The following is a 22,032-nucleotide window of genomic DNA, read 5'->3' on the forward strand; positions in this document are numbered from 1 at the left end:
TTGTCCATAAAGTTTATGGACATTTTTCTCATTGGGATGAAAGATCCTGATGGTGAACTTTCCAAGGGAGATTTTTCACGTGAGGATTCGCATACGAAATTTGTTTTATTTGTCTTACTTTCTCGTTTTCACCCCATTTTACGTGTGGTAATGCTCTGGGGGGATTATCCGGGAGAAATTTTTGTGGAGATGGAATTTTCGGGGGATTTTTTTACAATGGGAATTTAAGACGGGAGATATTTCCCATGGGAAAAGTTCTATTGGGGGAGGGTTTCCGTGAAAAGTTTTCCATGTAGGGTGATTCTGACATGACCTGAAAAAGATACTTTTTTTCAGAAAAAAATATGTTAAGGACTATTTTTGAAGCGGAATCACCCGCAAGAAATTTTCTAGGGGGCAATTTGCAGCAAGGACGGAACTGTCCTGGGCTAATGTCTCAGGGCGAAGGATTTTACATGGGGCAAACTTTCAATAGAGAAATTTTCTGTGGGGGGACTTTTCACAGAAGAGGAGATGAATTTCCTGGGATTAATTGAAAAATGATCTGAAATTGAATAAAAAAACAATTGTTTCTACTGAAAGTAAGGAGCAAAATTATTATAACTAACAGAAATAATTCCGTATATAAGGGGGCTATCCCCTTTCCTATACCACACTCTTTACGCTAAAATTTGGTATTTTGTCGCAATTGTTTAAGAACGGTTCCTGAAATACAAAGGCTGTTTAATTATATAAATGTTTATAGATCTATCATTCATCCCAGGTCAGAGCTAAGGTAAATAGGCTTTAAATAGGCTTTAAGGTAAAACACAAATTAAAGGTTCCTAAATGTCCACAGGGTTCAATAGAATCAGAACCTTTTTTAAAAGTCTCCTTCTTTTCAGTAGAATTTTTCAAATTTAATGATTACTACGGACATACATGAACTTCAATATACATTGTCAACAGGACAATGTTGAAGTCACATACTGCACCAACTGTTGGTAGAAGAGTAATTTCGGGATTGGGGATGACATACATCCGAACATTACCCAAACAGTACTAGTGGCAGGTGTCATAAATTATGGAAATCTCTTATATTTTACTAAGGGTGTAAAATAATCACCATTCCTCGAGCATACTCTTGACTTATCTTGACTTGGATGTTTATATTTCCAAAATATCCTCGGATTTGTAAACAGTAGACCAATTTGGTTTAAAATTACTTAAAAGGTGTAATAAATCTGCCAAACTAAACTAAATTTTGTCGAAAGTTGGAGTTAGTGTCTTAGTTATGTTTTTGGGAGATAAACCTTCTGTGACGATTGTGGGGAGAGAAAAAAAAATCCAAATTGTTGTCATCAAGACATTCCCAGATAGGATTGATGAATTGTAAAGAAACTTGATTAGTTTCTTTAGATTAAATTTTTAGAATGAAAGACCTAATGGAACGGTTAAACTTTTTGAGGAACAAAACAGAATCTGACTTTTTTTTCAGGATGCGATGGAGGGTGTCAACTATCGGTCAAACTTAGTTGGAATTCAGACTAAGTTTCTCAATTGTTATTTTTTGAACCTGCTACTCATTTCAGCCTCTATGGAGATGGAATGGTATCTTCACTGTATTGCTTATAGTAGTCCTGCGAAATCATTTCAGTCACGTTGGAAATATATATATTGAAATTATACATATCTCTGGTTTATCCTCCTTCTAAAGACATTCAAAAATACCCACTCCCATATTTGAGCTGACAAGCATAGCTTGACGCACCCTCGTTCCCACTGATTACCCTTCCTTGAAAACTTACAAAGCAGGATTGTCATTTTACTTGTGATTATCAAAAAGCTTTAACCGAAAGTTACCTCTCACGAGGATTGGTCTTCCAACAAGAAATATTCCCCAGAACGCATCGTTAGCCTCTCTCATGATGTGTTTGAACTTTTATCTGGTTGAAAAGATAATTTAAAGACTGCCACCACATAATTAATATTGGTGCTGCTCTTGCTTTTCTGAAAAAACTGATGATGTCCTTTCATATTTAATTGCATAGTCAACTTTATTTGAAGAGATATATTTTGATTTCCCACTTTTGAATGTTGTAGCCAAACAATCCAACTGTGCATGTACTTACTTTGGTTCTTTAATGAACTTCCATCTGCAAAACCTTTTATAAATTAAAAAGAAAAGGCTCTGCGAAAAAATTGGTCTAATATTAGACAATATTTTGCTTTTTTTTCTTATCATTAAGTACTGTTTCCTATTTGATTAAATAAAAAACAAGTTTTTTTTAACTGAAAGTAAGGAGCGATATTAAAACTTAAAACGAACAGAAATTACTCCGTATATGAAAGGGACTGCTATCTTTCTTTCAGCTCTACTTTTTAAAACAATATAAATTTTAGCGTAAAGAGCGGGGCGTTGAGGAGGGAACAGCCCCTTTCATATACGGAGTAATTTCTGTTCGTTTTAAGTTTTAATATAGCTCCTTACTTTCAGTTAAAAAAAACTTCTTTTTTTTTATTTAATTTCTGAACGTTTTTGAATTAATACATGTTTTGATTTTGGCTCTCCTCACATGAGTAATTAAAACATAATTTGCATGTTAATTTTTTTGGCTTCCTCACAGTTTTGATCGGACGATTTTGGGAAAAAAGGAGCGGGGAGTAGGCCTAGTTACCCTCCCATTTTTTGGCTATTTAAAAAGGCAACTAGAACTTTTAATTTTTTTACGAACGTTTTTATTAGTAAAAATATATGTAACTTACGAATTAACTTACGTAACGAACTTCTATATTCGTATGTTTTTATTACGTATATGAGGGGGTTTATCCCCTCGTCAATACCTAGCTCTTTACACTGAAGCTTAAATTTTGTCCCAATTCCTTAAGAATGACCGCTGAATCACAAAGGCCGTAGAATAAATAGTTGAAATTAATTAAATTACTTTAGCGTAAAGAGCAGGGTATTAGGAGGAAGTGAAATCCTCATATGCACGATAATTTCTGTTCATTTTAAGTTTTAATGCTGCTTCTTACTTTCAGTGGAAAAACCTTTTTCAAATTCTATTTTTCATTGTCCTTAAAAAAATGCTACTACATGGATTTTTTTCCCCCTTGATAAATTCCTTCATGGAAAGTTCCCCCGCGTAACCCCGTCCCCTCAACCCCTCCCCCAACCAAAAAAAAACCTGAAAGCGTATGTACACTTCCCAATAACCCTTACTATATTGATACAGTGGTCAAAGTTTATAACTTGTAGCCCCTACCACGCGGACTGGTCGTCCCCAGAGAAATAGTTATTGGGTTTTTCGACTATGTTGAATAAAATGACTATTTCGGAATTTTGATCCAGTGACTTTGGGAAAAAGATGAGTGTGGGAGGGGGCCTAGATGCCCTCCAATTTTTTGGTCACTTAAAAGGGGCACTAGAACTTTTAATTTCCGTAAGAATGAGCTCTATCACGACATTCTAGGACAACCGGGTCGATGCGATTACTCCTGTGGAAAAAAAACAACAAAAAGCAAAAAAAAACAAACAAATAAACACGTACCCGTGATCCGTCTTGTGGCAAAAAATGCAAAATTCCACATTGTAGATAGGAGCTTGAAACTTCTACACCAGGGTTCTCTGATACGCTGAATCTGCTGGTGTGATTTTCGTTAAAATTCTTTGACTTCTAAGGGGTTTTCCCCCTATTTTCTTAAATAAGGAAAATTTTCTCACTTTTGATGGGTAAGTCTAAACTTAACGAATTTTAAGGTCTTAAGACTTAAGTCTTAAACTTAATAACTTAATGATATATTTAAAATCAGCATTAAAAGGCGATTCTTTTCATGCAGCTATTGTTATAAAAATTCCGTTTCTTAGAGTTTCGGTTACTATTGAACCGGGTCGCTCCTTACTAAAGTTCGTTACCACGAACTGTTTGAAAAAGGAGATCAAATTACGAGTACTTATTTAAATGCAACATAAAACAAATATAATTGACACAAGATGGTTATTGTTTGGTTTAGATTGTAGGATAACCAACTACATTACGATGGAGTTTGTATGTAGAAGGACAAAAGTTTCGGTTTGTTTTACTTATCTTATTGTACTGTGTTTAATGGGGATCCTTTGCCTATACCTCGGCTTGTCGTTTGTTTTATTGCTTCCTCCCTCGTTTAGTTCCTATTTTTTTTCTATAGTTTTTTACTTTGTTTTCAAACAAACTGACTTAGTTTTATTTTGTATGTGGTTCTTGGGAGAAATGTAAAAATGACCTACATATCACTTAAAATTCAATTTGTACTTTGTGAAAGAAGAAAAATGAGGTATTTTGGATTGGGTTTTTACCAGTCTGGATAAACAAAGGCTTTCTGAAAATTTCTGTGTCCAAAAATGGGAATTTTATGACAGAATTAGTCTATAAGATTTGTCCTACACTCAAATGATATAAACTTTTATTTCCTAGAAGAAAAAAACACAGAATATAAATCTTACTATAAGAAAAGAGATAAACAGTTTACAATTTATTTTTGTTCTTTTTCTTCATCTGCCTGCTATTTAAGTGGTTGGTAAATAAGAATATTATAAAGTATAGGGGACAAAACGTACATATTTTATAAGTTTCATTTGCAGGGACTTCTGGGGAGTTACAAATTGGTTCAAGCAACGTCGATGAGCCTATAACAATGATAGATACAGTAAATTCAGATTCCAGAGTAATAGCTCAACTGGGAACAACTGGATTCCTAAAATGCAGTGTCATAAATTTAAGAGATGAAGAGGTAAGCTTAAGTTAGTTTTATTGTAGGACTTGCCTTCGCAGTGCTACAAAAACAGATTGAGTAATTTTTTTATCAGTAGATTAGAACTATCTTTATGCTCTCAAATTAAGTGAGAAACTGATAGAAAAGCAAGAAAGATATAACATTGAATTAAACGGTCCTATACTGATCTAAAACTCCATTTTTTTTTTGGGGGGGGGGTGCTAATGTATACTAGCTTGATTTACACGTATCCTTTGGTCCAGTAAAAAATTTTGCAAACATCGTGCTTGCAGCTTGAACTTCGAAATCCATTTTAACCAATCGAATTCGATATAGAAACAAAGAGTACTGTCTGCTCGTCGAACGCTAGCAATGATAAGTTTCACAGTCTAATAGAAGTTTCAGTGGTTACAAGGTCTAGTAAACCCTCAATCCCAGCTTCTAAAGGCTTCTGACATGCTTGTGAGGAATATTTTGATCTTTGTTTTATTGGATTAATATCACAGGCATCTATATTGATTTAGGCCGGTGATATACTGTTTGGCACTTCAGAAAACTTTGCTGTCACTACCGTCAGAAGTTTCAGAGGATCTTTCCTTTTTCTAGGGTTCAAACGGCCAATCTGGTCCTTGAAATTATATTCCTGTATGTTTGTTTGAATTAAAGAATTTGGAAAACTTACAAGAGTTAAAACGGCCACTAATATCAGGGAACAAAGAACGCCTTTTTCTTTGCGCTAAAGTTTGACTCTTTCTCTCAACTCTACTTTTTAAAACAGTGAAAACTTTAGCGTAAAGAGCATGGCGTTGAAGAGGGAGCAGCCCCTTTCATGTACGGGGTAATTTCTGTTCTTTTTAAGTTTTAATGTCACTCCTTACTTTCAGTTAAAAAAAACTTGTTTTTATTTAATTTCTGACCGTTTTTTAGTTAATCCCTGTTTTGGTTTCGACTCTCCGCATATGAATAATTAAAGCGAAATTTGCATATTTATTTATTTGGCTAAATGGCTTTCCCATAGTTTTGATCGAATGATTTTGAGAAAAAAGGAGGGGGAGGAGGTCCAGGTACTTAAAAAGGCAACTAGAACTTTTAGTTTTTTAAGAACGTTTTCATTAGTAAAAGATATACGTAACTTACAAATTAGCTTACATAACAAACGTCTACATTCGTATCTTTTTATTACGTGTATGAGAGGGTTCGCTCACTCGTCAATACCTCTCTCTTTACACTAAAGCTTAAATTTTGTCCCCTGAATCATAAAGGCCGTAGAATAAATAGTTGAAATTACTAAAAATACTTTAGCGTAAAGAGTGAGGTATTAGAAGGAAGTGAACCCCTTATATGCGTAATATTTTCTGTTCGTTTTAAGTTTTAATGCTACTTCTTACTTCCAGTTGAAAAAAACTTTTTCGTATTCATTTTTTCATTGTTTTTTTTTTAAATGCTAGAAAATGCTGCGCCCCCTTTATGGAAATCATATTCCCCCATGACAAATTCCTTCGTGGAAAGTTTTCCCCATATAACCCCCTCTTTTCACCCCCCCCCTCCCAGCCAAAAAATTCCCCTGAAAACGTCTGTACACTTCCCAATAACCATTACTATATGCAAAAACTGGTCAAAATTTGTAACTTGCAGCCCCTCCCAAGGGGACTGTGGGGGAGTAAGTCGTCCCCAAAGACATAGTTATAAGGTTTTTTGACTATGCTGAATAAAATGGCTATCTCAGAATTTTGATCCGACGACATTTCGGTTCGAATGAGCCCTCTTGCAAAATTTTAGGACCACTGGGCCGATACGATCACCCCTAAAAAAACAACACAAAAACAAACAAACAAATAAACACGCAGCCGTGATTTGTCTTCTGGCAGAAAAATACAAAATTCCACATTTTTGTAGATAGGAGCTTGGAGCTTGTACAGTAGGGTTCTCTGATATGCTGAATCTGATGGTTTGATTTTTGTCAAGATTCTATGAATTTTAGGGGGTGTTTCCCCCTATTTTCTAAAAAAGGACAAATTTTCTCAGGCTAGTAGCTTTTGATGGGTAAAACTAAACTTGATGAAACTTATATATTTAAAATCAGCATTAAAATGCAATTCTTTTTATATAGCTATTGGTACTAAAATTCTGTTTTTTAGTGTTTTGGTTACTATTGAGCCGGGTCAACACAGTTATACAGTTAACACAGCAAAAGAGAAGGAAATTTGTCATAACTAGTTACCATGTGGTTGTAGCAAATTGCTCTGAAAACAGCAGAAAAGCGTTGAAAATATATTGGAAAAACACACGACGGAAAGATATTTTGGCTTCCTTTATTTTGCATAACTGTTAGGAAACTGAAATGTGCATATATGGAAGCATTTAAATTTGTCTGTGAAAATATTATTGAATGGCTAAAATATTTTACCTTCATTTCAGGTATGAGTCATTACGAGCGCGCAGTTTCCTCTTGAGAATCAATTAAATAAAAAAAAAACAAGTTTTTTTTAACGAGAAGTAAGGAGCGACATTAAAAATTAAAACGAACAGAAATTACTTCGTATACGAAAGGGCTGCTTCCTCATCAACACCCCGCTCTTTACGCTAAAGTTTGACTCTTTCTCTTAATTCTACTTTTTAAAACCGTAAAAAACTTTAGCGTAAAGAGCGGGGCGTTGATGAGGAAGTAGCCCTTTCATATACGAAGTAATTTCTGTCTGTTTTAAGTTTTAATGTCGCTCCTTACTCCCCGTTAAAAAAAACTTGTTTATTTTTACTTAGTTTCTGAACGTTTTTGAATCAATGCATGTTTTGATTTTGGCTCCCCGCAGATGAATAATTAAAACGAAATTTGCATATTTATTTTTTTGGCTAATTGCCTTTCTCGTAGTTTTGATCGAGTGATTTTGAGAAAAAAGGAGCTGGGGAGGAGGCCTAGTTGCCCTCCGATTTTTTGGTTACTTAAAAAGGCAACTAGAACTTTTAATTTTTTACGAATGTTTATTAGTAAAAGATATACGTAACTTACAAATTAGCTTACGTAAAGAAATTCTGTATTCTCATGTTTTTATTACGTATATGAAGGGATTCACCCCCTCGTCAGTACCTCGCTCTTTACACTAAAGCTTAAATCTTGTCCCAATTTCTTAAGAATGACCCCTGAATCACAAAAGCTGTAGAATAAATAGTTGAAATTACTAAAAATGCTTTAGCGTAAAGAGTCAGGTATTAGGAGGAGGTGAGCCCATCATACACGTATTAATTTCTGTTCGTTTTAAGTTTTAATGCTTCTCCTTACTTTCAGTTGAACAAACTTTTTCATATTCAATTTTTCATTGTTTTTTTTTTTAATAATACTAGAAAATCCTGCTCTCCTTCATGAAACTTTTCTTCCCCCATGACAAATTCCTCCAAGGAAAGCTCCCCCAACATATCCCCCTCTTCTACCCCCCCCCCTTCAACCTAAAAATCCCCCAGAAAATGTATGTACTCTTCCAAATAACCATTACTATATGTAAGCACTGGTCAAAGTTTGTAACTTGTGGCCCCTCCCACGGGGACTGTGGGGAAGTAACTCGCCCGCAGAAACATAGTTATAAGGTTTTTTGACCACGCTGAATAAAATGGCTATCTCAGAATTTTGATCCAGTGACTTTGGGAAAATAATTAGCGTGGGAGGGGGCCTAGGTGCCCTCCAATTTTTTTGGTCACTTAAAAAGGGCACTAGAAATTTTCATTTCCGTTAGAATGAACCCTCTCGAAAGATTCTCGGACCACCGGGTCGATACAATCACCCCTGGGGAAAAAAAAAACAAACAAACAAATAAACCCTCATCCTTGATCTGCCTTCTGGCAAAAAATACAAAATTCCACATTTTTGTAGATAGGAGCTTGAAACTTCTACAATAGGGTTCTCTGATACGCTGAATCTGATGGTGTGATTTTCGTTAAAATTCTATGACTCTTAGGGGTTGTTTCTCCCTATTTTATAAAATAAGGCAAATTTTCTCAGGCTCGTAACTTTTGATGGGTAAGATTAAACTTGATGAAGTTTATACATTTAAAATCAGCATTAAAATGCGATTCTTTTGATTTAGCTATTGGTATCAAAATTCCATTTTTTAGAATTTTGGTTACTATTGAGCCGGGTCGCTCCTTATTACAGTTCGTTACCACGAACTGTTTGAAACGGTAGGGGTCATTCATGAGATCCCTTGCTAAAATTAAAACAATGTATATATCGTCGAATTCATTAACTTTTTAACCTGTTTTATTATACTTTACTTGGTAGATGCTACCTCTCTCCTCAAACAAGTATTAGTACCGTAAAATACAGACCAAAAGAAATTTGTCTATTATATAAAGTACTAACGATATTTTTACTCTCTCTCCCGAGAAGCATTTTGTTTCTTTCCTGCCCCTTATCTGAGAGCATTTTAAATCACTTGAATCTTTTTAAGGATTAAGCCTACTTCCTTAGTGACGCTTTCATTTAAAAGTGCAGAGTTTCTTTTTTTTATTCAAAGATTTTATGAAGGTAAATAACAAATTTCAAAGCAAGAATTCACAATTGTTTCAATTCATTAGAAAGATTTTGTTAGTCTCCGCAACGGAAGCGTATAAGGAAAAAATATTATCAGAAACTGGCCATATGGAAAGGCCACAAAAACATATATTTTTACTGGCTTCTACCCTAATATTAAGCTTTCAAACTAAACTTTATAACCCCCTTCTACCTCTAAAAACTTTCGGAAACTCTGATTTTCTTTTTCTTTGGGTGGCTATGATACTGAAATGAACGAAAGAGAGCTGGATCGTAAAATACTTGAGGAATAAAAAGAAAAACGAAAACGTTTGAATTAATAAGCAGCATGCAGGAAGATTTTGCGTGTAGGAAGACAATTTTGGGGTCCATTTTCAGGGGCCATTCTACCAAGCCAAACTGATTTTGTATACTAGGGTTCGCGTGGCCCATGAACGTATATTCTTAAGTTACAAGCCGTTCAGAAAAATAGCTTTCGGCTCTTTTTCAGGCCCCATTTTTGGCCAAACCTATATTTTGTTTTTCATTTTTTAGTGGTCCCAAAAAAAGGCCCCAGAAGGTCATGAGCCCATCGGACAGTCAAGATCAGACCAAACATGCTCCTCCCCTGTTTCCACCATAAAACTTATCTGTAAACAATTGAAGATACGCATAATTTACGGAGCTTGTCCCAAGGCATCTGATTGTCATGTCATCCCCCCAGACATGTTTATTGGACCTTTTGACTATTATGGGGAAAATGTCCAAATTTTGATCAGATATCAAGAGGAGTTATGGGATGCCAGGTATCCAAGAGCACGGGAGGGGGTTGATTGCTCTCAAAAGAGCACTTGAACTTTTACTGAAAAGGGCCTAGTGATGACCCATTGGTGAGCAAGTAGAGTGGGGAGGGGGTATGAATAATTTTCACAGCATATCCACAGAAGGGAACGTTGGATTACGACCAAATTTAGTAAAATATAAATACTAGACTAATAATTAAGTGTTTTCTTATGGGGGGCTAATATGATCTCTTTGAGAGGAGGTGTGGTCAGGTACATACCGCAGAAATTATTCCCGGAGAGCAGCAAAGTAGTTTGAAAGTATGTAGTAATTACAAGAGGTGTACATAGATTTAGTTCCATCTGACTGCCTTTGGAATAAAAAAAAATTGGTTACTATTACATTTTGATTGATCAAGCTTACTACTTCTTACGCGTATATTCAAAAGTATAACTGTTTATTTCAGAAAATCCTGACAAGCTAATGAATTTTCTTTTTTTTTCATTGCGTTCTAATTCTCAATTATGTGTAAAAAAAAGACTTAAAAGACTTTGTGGCTCCAATCTTACCTCTATATCTGCCTCACATCTCGGACAATCCCCTCTAGCCCTCTGATCATATCATCGGTCTTGTCTTTCTGCCTCTTGGTCTTTCTGCTGTATCTTAGGCGTATTCCAAGCCATCTAGTGTGTATCTCATCGATGTGGACATTTAGGTCAATTTAAGAAGTACTAAGAAACAGACGAAAAATAAGAACGTACCTGAGGAAAACAATAAAGCTTTTGAAAATTTCATAAAGCTACTAAAAGCTAAAGTTCAGTAAATGTTAAAAGTCAAGGATCTGCGTTAGATTCGGGATTGAAGATGTTTGTTTAAAAGCCGTTTAAAAGCCGTTACGCTTAAAGCGAGGAATTTATTCCTCGATTTAAAAGCTTCAATCTACGTATGCACGATGCGAAGTTAGTCTTTTTCAGTTTATTAGATTTAGACCAAAAAAGTATTTCACTACAAAAGCTAATTACTGTTCCCAAAAAAATTATAAATGATATGAAGCTTTTTAATATCTAACTGTGTTTGAAAAAAAAACAATGATAGTGTTTATTTGTTAAAAAGGGGTTTGTTGTTATTTAAATGTCTAAAAGTACTACGACTGTTATACGAACAGTAAAGACAATATTGAGTTATTATTTGGCTTTTCTCATTTAGACAGTACGCTTGGCCTTATTTCGCTGCTTTTGAAATTTAATCAGATTCAAACAACACCTAAAAATAATTATACTTAAAACTGTCGTTTTTTAAAGGTTTTGCGATTTAATGTGTCGGTCACCTTTTACCGCATACCCCAGTGGCAAGTCAAGCCCTTCTATTACGGAATTTCTTAAAGCAAGCCTTAAGATCAACGAGGTTATGACACGTGTTGAATTCAAGGTCTTTCTTTTTTTTTGTATTATGGAATACTTTCCAAATCATAAAATATAGTATCCTTTGTTCATTTATTCACTTCCCTTCAAAACGCGGGCCCATCTCATCCTTTCAAGTCACTCCCCTGCAAATTAAGAAATAAACTCTGGGCCCATGCTTTTATATGGAGGAATATATTTAGACTTAGTGTGCACTATGGTTACTGATGAGAATGACAGCTCCACTTTTATTGTGGAAAAGGATCCTTTCACTCTTAGACATTAGCTTTTAAATGTTGAAGCAGCATAGAAAAGCTGACTTTCAGCATAAAGAAACTTCTTGCGTCATATTCGAGAAACCTACAATTTTACTGTTTATAGCAAATACTCGTACGAATAAGTAAATCAGTCGATATTCTGGAAAAGTTGTTACACGAAACTTAAAATATGGAGTGAAATGCAGCAGTTTTTTGAAGATGAAAGCTGCCCGATATTTAGATTACTTTGAATATTCCTTTTTTACGAATGTAAATTAAATAATAAAAAGATTTCATTTTAAATGACACTAAACATTAAATTAAAGTGATATTAGAAATAAAAAGTAACATCAAAATTCAAATGATGAGAAATTTGTTTTTAGATATATCTTAAACCGAAAATATGCAACTATCTGAAAACCTGTATTTGTTCGTAAAGGTTCTCAAAAGGTTTTTGAGATATTACTAGATATTACTCTTGGGAAAAAGCTGGATTAATTCTTTACGCAAATTATTAGGTTTGATGTTAGGACTCATGGGTGTACACACGATGAAGGAGGGTTTTGTCAATGGTCTGGCAAAATCAAGGGATGGGGTGATTGGTGACATTACAGATGGAGACGGTATGTGACACAGCACAGCGTATTGAATTAGACGTAGTACGTAACCCTAGGTTAACATAGGAGCAAAATTCGCTCATTGTGACAATTTAATTACTAATTTTGACGGTTTTTTGTTGCTTTGTCAAGCAAAGTTGAAAATTCAATTTTTATCAGGCATCTCGTAAATTTTTCCAGCAATTTTTTAAAACAAAAGAACAACAGTTTGTGGAAGACGCAATTAGTATTGAAAATAGTTTGACGGAGAAGCTGAATATGGCTCTTCATATTGCTAAACAAAAATAAATAGGCATGGTTGTCCAAAAAAACAAAAATTGAAGCAATTTTTTCTTTTAAAAGACCATTTTAACTCCCCTCTAATATCTGTCTGCCGCAGTGAGGGTCTTTGACCTTCGAGAGGCTGCTGCGGGAGGGGGGGGCCTGTGACTGGCTACTGCGGGAGGGGGGCCTGTGACTGGCTACTGCGGAGGAGCCCGGCCTGCACCTGGCTGCTCTAGGGGTTCCGGCCTTCGGCCAGTCGGCAAGGGATTAAAATGACCTTTTTCAAGAAATAAGTATTTTACTTTATTTTTTAATGTTTTAGTGCATTGAATTTTGTTTTCTTAAATTCATTGTTTTGATTTAGTTTTTCTTAATTTAATGTTCTGATTTTTGTTTTTCCAATATTCATGTTTTTGATCTTGTTTTTTCAAATTTCTGGTGTAATTTCTCAATCAAGAATCGTTGAAGGGCTTTATCGTGCTCTGAATGAGAAGTTATAAGAACTTACTCGGAGTTAATAAAATAAAGCGTGCTGAATACTACTGCTTGTGTTGGAGTATACTTCTTGAAAAAGTTAGGCTAGGAGTGAAAAGGTGCGTACTACAACATGAAAAAAAAACGGATCTAAAAGAATATCAAGGAAAAAGAACTTGTTTGGAATTAATATAATAAGGCCTTTTGGATAGTATTGCTTGGTGTTGGAATATATGCAAAGCCGAAAAGTTAATGTTTGAGAGTGAAAAAAGGAGTGTACACGAATGTAAAAAAAAAAAAAAAAAAAACAGATTTAGGAGGAATATCAAGAAATGAAAACTTGTCTGAAATTAGTAAAATAAAGCCTTTGAATTAGTATTGGTTGGTATTGGTACATATGTAAAACCGAAAAAGTTAAGGTCGGGAAGGAAAAAGATGTGTACTCCAAAGTGAAAAACTGGATTTGAGAGAAATATCAAGGAAAAGGAACTTGTTTGGAATTAATAAAATAAAGCCTTATGAATTGAATTGCTTGGTATTGGAACATACGTAAAGCCGAAAATGTTAAGAGTGGAAAACGAGAATACTCCAACGAGAAAAAAACGGATTAGGAGGAATATCAATAAAAAGAACTCATTTATTATTAATAAAATATAGCCTTTTGATTACTATTGGTTGGTGTTGGAATATATTCAAAGCCAAAAAAATTAAGGCTGTGAGTGGAAAAAGAGTGTATGGCAATGTGAAAAAAAAAACTGGAAAAAAGAAAGAAAAAAGAACCTGTTTGGATTTAATCAAAGAAAGCTTTTGGAATAGTGTTGTTTGGTGTTGGGATACACATAAAGGCGAAAAACGTAAGATTAGAAGTGGAAAAAAAGTGTACGCCAATGTAAAAATCCGGATTTAGGAGGTAAATCAAGAAAAAACGTTAAAAAGTTGTTAAAAGGTAAGGTGATAGAGGAGTTTACGAAAATGAGTAATAAGCCAATTTTTTTATCAAAAAAAGACGTGTAGGTTACTCCACTGCAAAAAATCAAATTCAGGAGAAATACTAAAAAAAAAGTTAAAAATTCCTTAAAAGATGTGGGTCAGACGAGTTTCCGAAAATGACAGATAAAACCTGTTTTATCATTATGGTGTTACTATGTCCCATATCTCCTAATCCGAGACGTTTGTACGCCTCCTATGCTCCAATGCAATGTTTAAGGTACCCACCATGTTTCAGCGCTTTGCTGTGAGGACTAAAGTGCCATAAATTGAATGATAGGGGGAGGGACAGTTTAGGTGGGTGAATTTCAATAATAAAATAAAGTACTTTTATTAGTATTATTGGGTGTTGGCATATACCTAAAACCAGAAAAGGTTAGGTTTGGAGTAAAAATATCTTTGCTGTGATGTGAAAATCGGATTTAGGAGGAATATCAAGAACAAAACGTTAAAAAGTTGTTAAAACCTATGATGTTAGAGGAGTTTACGAAAATGAAAGAATAAATTATTTTTGTCACGATTGTGTTATTATGCCCCATATCTCCTTAAGCGAGATATCTGTAAGCCCCCTATGATCCAAATAATAAGCATATCACTTTAGAAATCAACTAAAAACATTGATTAAATCGGACCGTATCGATAAGAAAAACCAAGGACCGAGTGAATTTACAAACACTATCAAACAGTTCGTGGTAACGAACTGTAGTAAGGAGTGACCCGGCTCAATAGTAAGCAAAACTCTAGAAGACGAAATTTTGACACCAATATATACATCAAAAGAATTGGATTTTTATGCTGATTTTAAATATATAAGTTACAACAAATTTAGTCTTACCACTGCAAAGTTAAGAGCCTGAGAATATCTGTCTTATTTAGAAAAAAGGAAGAAACACCCCCTAAAAGTCATAGAATCTTAATAAAGATCACACCATCAAATTCAGCGTATGAGAGAATCTTTTTTTGCACTTACCACTCCATGCACTGGGCTGTTTTAGTCCTATAAAAGGCCCTAAGTCTCTGAAGCACAGATTCCACTTGGTTATTTGTCTTATGTTACTTGCTTTTAATTGTAGGGAAAGGGTGATTTTTTTAGGCTTATACATATTTATCTTAATAAGGATAGCTTGAATAGAATAAGTAATTCAGAACTGTAAGTAAAGAGCGACTCGGCTCAATTGAAGCAGAAACTCTAAAAATCCGAATTTTGATACCAATAGATAAATTAAAAGAATTGGCTTATCGGGGTGATTCCAATTATATAAGGTTCATTAAGTTTAGTTTTGCCCATCAAAGGCTACGAGCCTGAGAGAATTTGCCTTATTTTCGAAAAAAGGAGGCAACACCTCTTAAAATTCAGAAAATCTTAATTAAAATCACACAGTCAGATTCAGTGTATCAGCAAATCCTACTGTAGAGGTTTCAAGCTCCTATCTGCAAAAAAGTGGAATTTTATAATTTTTGCCAGAAGAAAGACCACGGATGTGTGTTTTTTGTTTATTTGTTTGTCTTTTTTCCCAGGGGTGATCTTATAGACTCATAGTCCTACAATGTCACAAGACGAAGAATTCTAACGAAAATTAAAAGTTCTAGTGCCCTTTTTAAGTGACCAAAAGATTGGAGAGCAACTAGGCTCCCTCCTAAAAGGCTCCCCCCTTTTCCCAAAGTCACCAGATCAAAATTTTGTGATAGCCATTTTTTCCACTATAGTCGAAAATCTAATAAATATATCTTGAAAGAAGATGTAACCCCCCAAAGTCACCAAGGAAAGGGCTTCAAGTTATGAACTTTGCCCATTGTTTACATTTAGTGTTGGTTATTGACGAAGCAAACTGACGTTTTCAGGGGTTATTTTTTCTGATGGTGTGGAGCGGGGGTGGGTAGGTCAGGGGTTACGTGAGAGGATCTCTCCTTAGAGAAATTTATCATGGGGAAAGAGAATTTCCCTGAAGAGGGCGCTGGATTTTCCAGCATTATTAAAAAAAAACAATCAGAAACTAAATAAAAAAACAACTTTTTTAAACTGAAAGTAAGGAACATCATTAAAAGTTAAAACGAACAGAAATTGTTACGTATATGAGGTTCGTCCCCTCCTCAATACCTTGCTCTTGACGCTAAAGTATTTTTAGGAAGTTCAAAAGAAATATTTATTCTAATTAAACGGCCTTTGTGATTCAGGGGTCATTCTTAAAGAATTGGAACAAAATTCGAGCTTCAGTGTAAAGAGCGAGGTATTGACGAAGGGGCAAACCCCCTCATATACGTAATAAAAATATACGAGCATAGAAGTTCGTTACGTAAGTTACTTTGTAAGTTACGTATATTTATTACTAATGAAAACGTTCGTAAATAAAATTAAAAGTTCTAGTGGCCTTTTTAAATAGCCAAAAAAATTGGAGGGCAACTACGCTCCCTCACCCGCCCATTTTTTCAAATAATCGTCCTATTAAATCTTTGAGAAAGCTATTTAGCCAAAACAAGTAAAATTAATATGCAATTTTTTTTTTAATTATTCATGTAGGGTGAGCCAAAATTAAAACCTACGATAATTCAAAAACGTTCAGAAATTAAATATAAAAAACAAGTTTTTCAACTGAAAGTAAGGAGCAACATTAAAACTTAAAACGAACAGAAATTAGTAGGTATATGAGGGAGTTCATCCTCTCGTCAATCCATCGCTCTTTACGCTATAGTATTTTAAGTAATTTCAAAAGAGCTATTTACTCTATTTAAACGGCCTTTGCTGTTCAGGGTCATTCTTGAAGAATAGAAACAAAATTGAAAATTTAGCGTAAAGAGGGAGGTATTGACGAGGGGCCAAACCCCCTCATATGCATAATAAGAAAATACGAAAATAGAAATTCATTACGTTTGTTAATTTATAAGTTACGTATATTTATTACTAATACAAACTTTCGTAAATAAAATTAAAGGTTTTTGTGGCCTTTTTGTGTAGCCAAGAAAATGGAGGGCAGCTAGGCTCCCTCTCCCTCCCCTTCTGTCTCAAAATAGTCAGTTCAAAACTTTGAGAAAGCCATTTAGCCAAAAAAGTAAAATTGATATTCAAATGTCGTTTTAATTATTCATGTACGGTGAGCTAAAATCAAAACCTGCATTAATTCAAAATTGTTCTGACATTAAATAAATTTTTTTTTTTTTAAATTGAAAATAAGGAGCGACATTAAAATTTAAAACGGACAGAAATTATTCCTTTTTATATGTGGAATAATTTCTGTTCGTTTTAATCTTTAATGTCACTCCTTAGTTTCAGTAAGAAAAAACTTCTTTTTATTTAATATAAATACAGATCGAAAAGAAAGAAAATTAACAGCTCATTTCAACACTTTATCAAAAGCAAGCAAGGAAAACAATAATTAGCATATTCAACGAGGAGGTGACAACAATTTTCAACACCACCTCACGAGCAGAATGGAGTGTCAATTTTCCGATTTATGTGTAGGAAATAATTTAGGTGGTTGCTACCAGTTATAAACTGGGTCAAGTAAGGAGAAGAGTTGAATATTATAAGAACAAAAGGTTATCCTTATCACAAAAGAAATTTGTCGACCAGCAACTGACGGAATTCTCAAACCTTTTATAGAATAAATCTTCCTTCACTTCGGAAGTGTCACTAACATTTTATTTTTTTTATTTGTCATTTCCCATAAGTCTATCATGGTTTAGCACATTCTCAAAAGGCTTTGCCGATCTCTCATTAAGTAATATTATTACTTAATATTATTAAGTAATAATAATAATAATAATTACTAAGTAATATTATTACTAAGTAATAGTAATAATAATATTATTATTATTACTAATATTATCAATAATTGTAGCTCGTTTTTATCTTTAAATTGGATAAGTTCAGATTGACCATTCACTCTTAATTTTCTAACATACCAATGCAATGTTTTACTATTATGTCGTTCGTCTGCACCTTCTAGATGTTCAGCAGTTTTATCCATGGCCTCCACTTCACGCCTCCTTCTTTCATATTTTGAATGACTACTAAATTCAGTCTTACTCGTTTCAAGTTCCAACTTCGCTCTTAACTTTCTTCAGAGAAATTTAGGTTCCAAAAAATTAATATATCGCAGAACGTAGTTAAGTTATATAAATGAAGCTTTCTCAAATAAGTTCTAATGTCAAATTCTGGAAATCGTTTAAAGTTTTATTCACGTCGCTCAATTACCTTCTTGAAAAATACTGGAGAAAGTAATCCCCAAAAAGTGATTGTTTACTCCAGTATACTCAAGTCTGTGCTTGCCTAATTTTAGTAGTATCGCCAAAAGTGGAGATAAAAGGGAAAATGCAACTTCTCTTTGCTTTTCCTTCCTTGAAGTAGGTTCCCAACTTTCTAATATTTTCCCTTATTGGATGTTGCATCAGAATATCAATTTCTTTCCATAGTCAGCACAAAAACTAATTAATGTCACAAACAAACAAGGCACTTAATTTTGAATTAAGGTTTACTGGCAAAACTGGGAAAGAAGAACTGACTAAATTATATGTAGGCCACTTTTTTCAGTGAAATTGAAACTTTTATTAATTAGTTGAGTTAGAATTTATTTAATAGAAAACGTTTCCATTCCATGATAAAACAGGCCTTATCAAAACAACGAATAAAGTCCAATATGACGAAAGAAGAAAATCTAATTAACACGATACCATTTACCGATGGTATCCATTTACCATTTACCGATGGTATCTTGCTTTCTGGTTCTAAGCCGGTTTAAGCGCTTCAGTGTAGACTTGAGAAGATATGTACAAAATAATTCGATGATTAAAAAAACTTGAAAATTGGAAATTGGAATATTACGACGTTAAAACATTATTATCGTATCGACATTTTGACTGACAAATTTAGGCAGTTTAAACTGGATCCATTAGGAATTTTTAACGCTCCGAATGGCAAAAATAGGGAAAGATGGTATCCTAGCCTAGGTAAATTTGTTGTAGGAAACGAAAACAGCAATGACTACAGAATTTTGCAATTTTTGCAGGTATAACAACCTAGCTATAACCAAAACGGTGTTAGGTGATAAAATGGCCTATAAGTTGACATGGTATTCACGTGATGGTAAGACAGCAAACCTTATTGATTATGCTATTGTAAACAGAAGACTAGCAGGATCAATTCAAGATACTAGGGTATATAGGAGTGCTGTTGTGACCTGGACTATCAAATGAGACAAGACCTAAAAAACGGAAATTTATAAGCGTTATAAATAACAATTCTTTGGAAGAAAAAGAAATGTTTCAAGCAATGAAAATCCAAAATGAAGAAGAAAGAAAAATGGGTTTAGAACCGTGCCAAAACTGAAAATGATAGTTATGATAATTGAGTTAGGGATTTTAACATGGATAAGGTCATCAATGCTTACCATGCTTTTGTTGAAAAAATTAAGTTTCTGCGATATGTGTTTCCTAACGACAATAGAGAAACCGGGGCAAAAGTTGACGTTCCAAGTAAAAGCTCCAAGTAATGAAATAGTGATAAATAACAAAATTTTAGAGTTAGTAAGGACACAATCCAGGAACCTAATACTGCCTCAGCCTCTGTTAAAAACGAAGGTTCGGTGTAATGTTTTTCATTATGACAAAAGACAAGCCCCCAAAAAATATAAAAAGGCGCTAATTCTAAATTAAAATCATTTAAAATCTTTAAGGGTTGATTTATGAAAATGAAGCAGAGATAAATGTGATTAGAAAACAAGTGAAAGTGAGAATCGCAAGAGCTAAAGAAAAAGGCAAGGAACAAACGACAGCGAGAATCACATTGAATTGTAAACGAAATATTGAACAGTTATCTGTGGTTGGAAACTGGAAAAGATATTTTTGTTATTTAAAATGTATTAAGAAATAAAACGAAATAATGTATGAATCTAAACTGCTAAACCAAAAGGCATGAAAAAACTTTTGAGGTAAATAAGAACAAAAATGGACAATGAAATCTAGGGTTGAAAAGCAAGGAAAAGCGATGACTGGACACAAAACCGATCTAAATAGGTCAGGACTTGAAAAAAAATTCGTATTTTTCGCAGGGTGGCTGTATCGAACCTGTGGACGTTAAGACATCAAGAAAAGACTCGAGTTGTCTTCGTTTAGAAGACAAGCGACAATAAAATCTATATATAGAAACCTGCCTCGTACTGAGGCCCTGGGTTACCGTGAATGTCCAAAATTGGTGAATGTCTACATTCACTTGTAAATGTCTGAAATACTTTTTTTTTGGCTTGAATCAGTACTGCCAGTCAACGTTTTGAGTTTAATACAAGGATTGATTATGATAGCTTAGGATAGATTTGATTTGTTTCGTTAGGTTAGCTTAGGTTTTCAACCCATTTCCAATATTTAAAATCAAACTTAATCTTATTTAACCTAGTCTAAACTAACATAATATAACCTAACCCAAATTTAACTTTTACCCTCGTAGCTTCCATAAGACTGAAAAAACTGACTTGCAAAGATGATTGAATCCAAGCAGAGAAAAAGGAGCCTCGGACATTCCCTGGTGAATTTCCACATTAACCAGATTTTGGACATTCACGGTAACATATATATTCTACTGCTACCACTAACAACTCACCGCAGCCACAAGCCGTCTCAGGCCAACACAGCTACGTATTCTCCTCCTCCATCCGAATTTATTCGAAGTCTCGCTCTTTACACCCTCCCAGGAAATTCCCATTTCCTTTAATTCTTTCTTTATGACATCCTCCCATTCCAACCGCGGACAACCCGCTTGCTGTTTAGCCCTAGACGGTTGGACAAAAAGAACAGTCTTTGGCAATTCATCATCCTTCATCCGCAGAAAATGCCCCTACCTTAGCTATCTCAAATTTTCTCAAATTTAGCCCTTGAAAGCGGTACTAAACCACACTTTCGTACAGCCTACTGTTTGAAATACGTTCAGTCAGCCGGGTCCCCAGAACAATCCGTGGCCAATTTCTCTGGAAAACATCTAGCAAATCTTCAGCTGCTTTTCGGAGTGCCAATGCTTCAGAGCCATATTTGACCACTGTCATCACATTAGTTTCAAATATCCTAATCTTGGTTTGCAGACTTATCTTTCTATTATTCAAAACTTTTTTTTGGCTGTGAGAAAAACATCCTGAGCCTTGGCTATTCTACTTTTAACATCATCACTGCTCCCACACTCTGTACTAATAATGCTAATAAGGTAAATGAAGCTGTCCACCTGATCAATCTTTTCATTGCGCAACGTGACCTTTTCATCTTCACTTATTCCTAGCTTTAGTGACTTGGTCTTCTTAACATTAATCTTCAAAACTACTCTAGTACCCTGAACGCACAAAATCTCTAAAAAATCATTCATTTTGCTCACACTTTCATCTAGGATTCTCAAATTGTGAGCATAATCTAAGTAAAGGAGAGTTTTTCCTCCCCATTTGATTCCATGGTCTCCCATTGCCTTTTCTGCGCTCCTTAAGACAAAGTCCATCAAAATGATCCATATAAAGTGGAATAGAACACAACCCTGTTTATCTCCTGATTTAATGTGGTTGTTTTTTTAGCAGTACTGTTTAGCGAGGATCTTTGCCGAAATATCTTGTTTGTTTTTCTTTGTTATTCACTTGCTGAAAATTATCCTCGTTTTGTTTTGCCGTTTTTTAGTATATAAACTTTTTTTCTTCATTTTCTTCGTACATCATGCAGCCAGCGTTTTCTTCCTCGTCTTCCTTGAAGCAAAACAGGATCAGCATTGTATTTTTGGATTATGTGTTTAAATTAGATTATAGAATCAATTTGAATATATAGAATTCATGAAAATAACAGTTATAAAATGAAACTATAAAATTAATGAAAATAATACAATTAAGAAAAATAACATAAAATAACAGAATAACATAATTATGAAACAAGAAATTATAATATAAATTTGTTAGGCTTTATTTTTTGTCCTCAAAATATTGAAGGGATCAATTCGCTGTCTTTCCCAGAGTAGTCTATTATAGCTCTTATAAAGTTCATTCTAGTGGTATTATAAGAGTCTG

General features: G+C 34.3%; 1 protein-coding gene across 1 annotated transcript in view; it reads left to right on the plus strand.

Annotated features, from left to right (window-relative positions):
• Positions 1 to 22,032, plus strand: part of LOC136034853 (zwei Ig domain protein zig-8-like) — a 167,487-nt gene that overhangs the window by 27,164 nt on the left and 118,291 nt on the right. Inside the window, exon 3 of the mRNA XM_065716320.1 lies at positions 4,601 to 4,749. Coding sequence (XP_065572392.1) covers positions 4,601 to 4,749 — 149 coding nt within the window. The remainder of the gene's footprint in view (positions 1 to 4,600; positions 4,750 to 22,032) is intronic.

This window comes from Artemia franciscana, chromosome 13 (genome assembly GCF_032884065.1).
Source record: "Artemia franciscana chromosome 13, ASM3288406v1, whole genome shotgun sequence".
NCBI lineage: Eukaryota > Metazoa > Arthropoda > Branchiopoda > Anostraca > Artemiidae > Artemia > Artemia franciscana.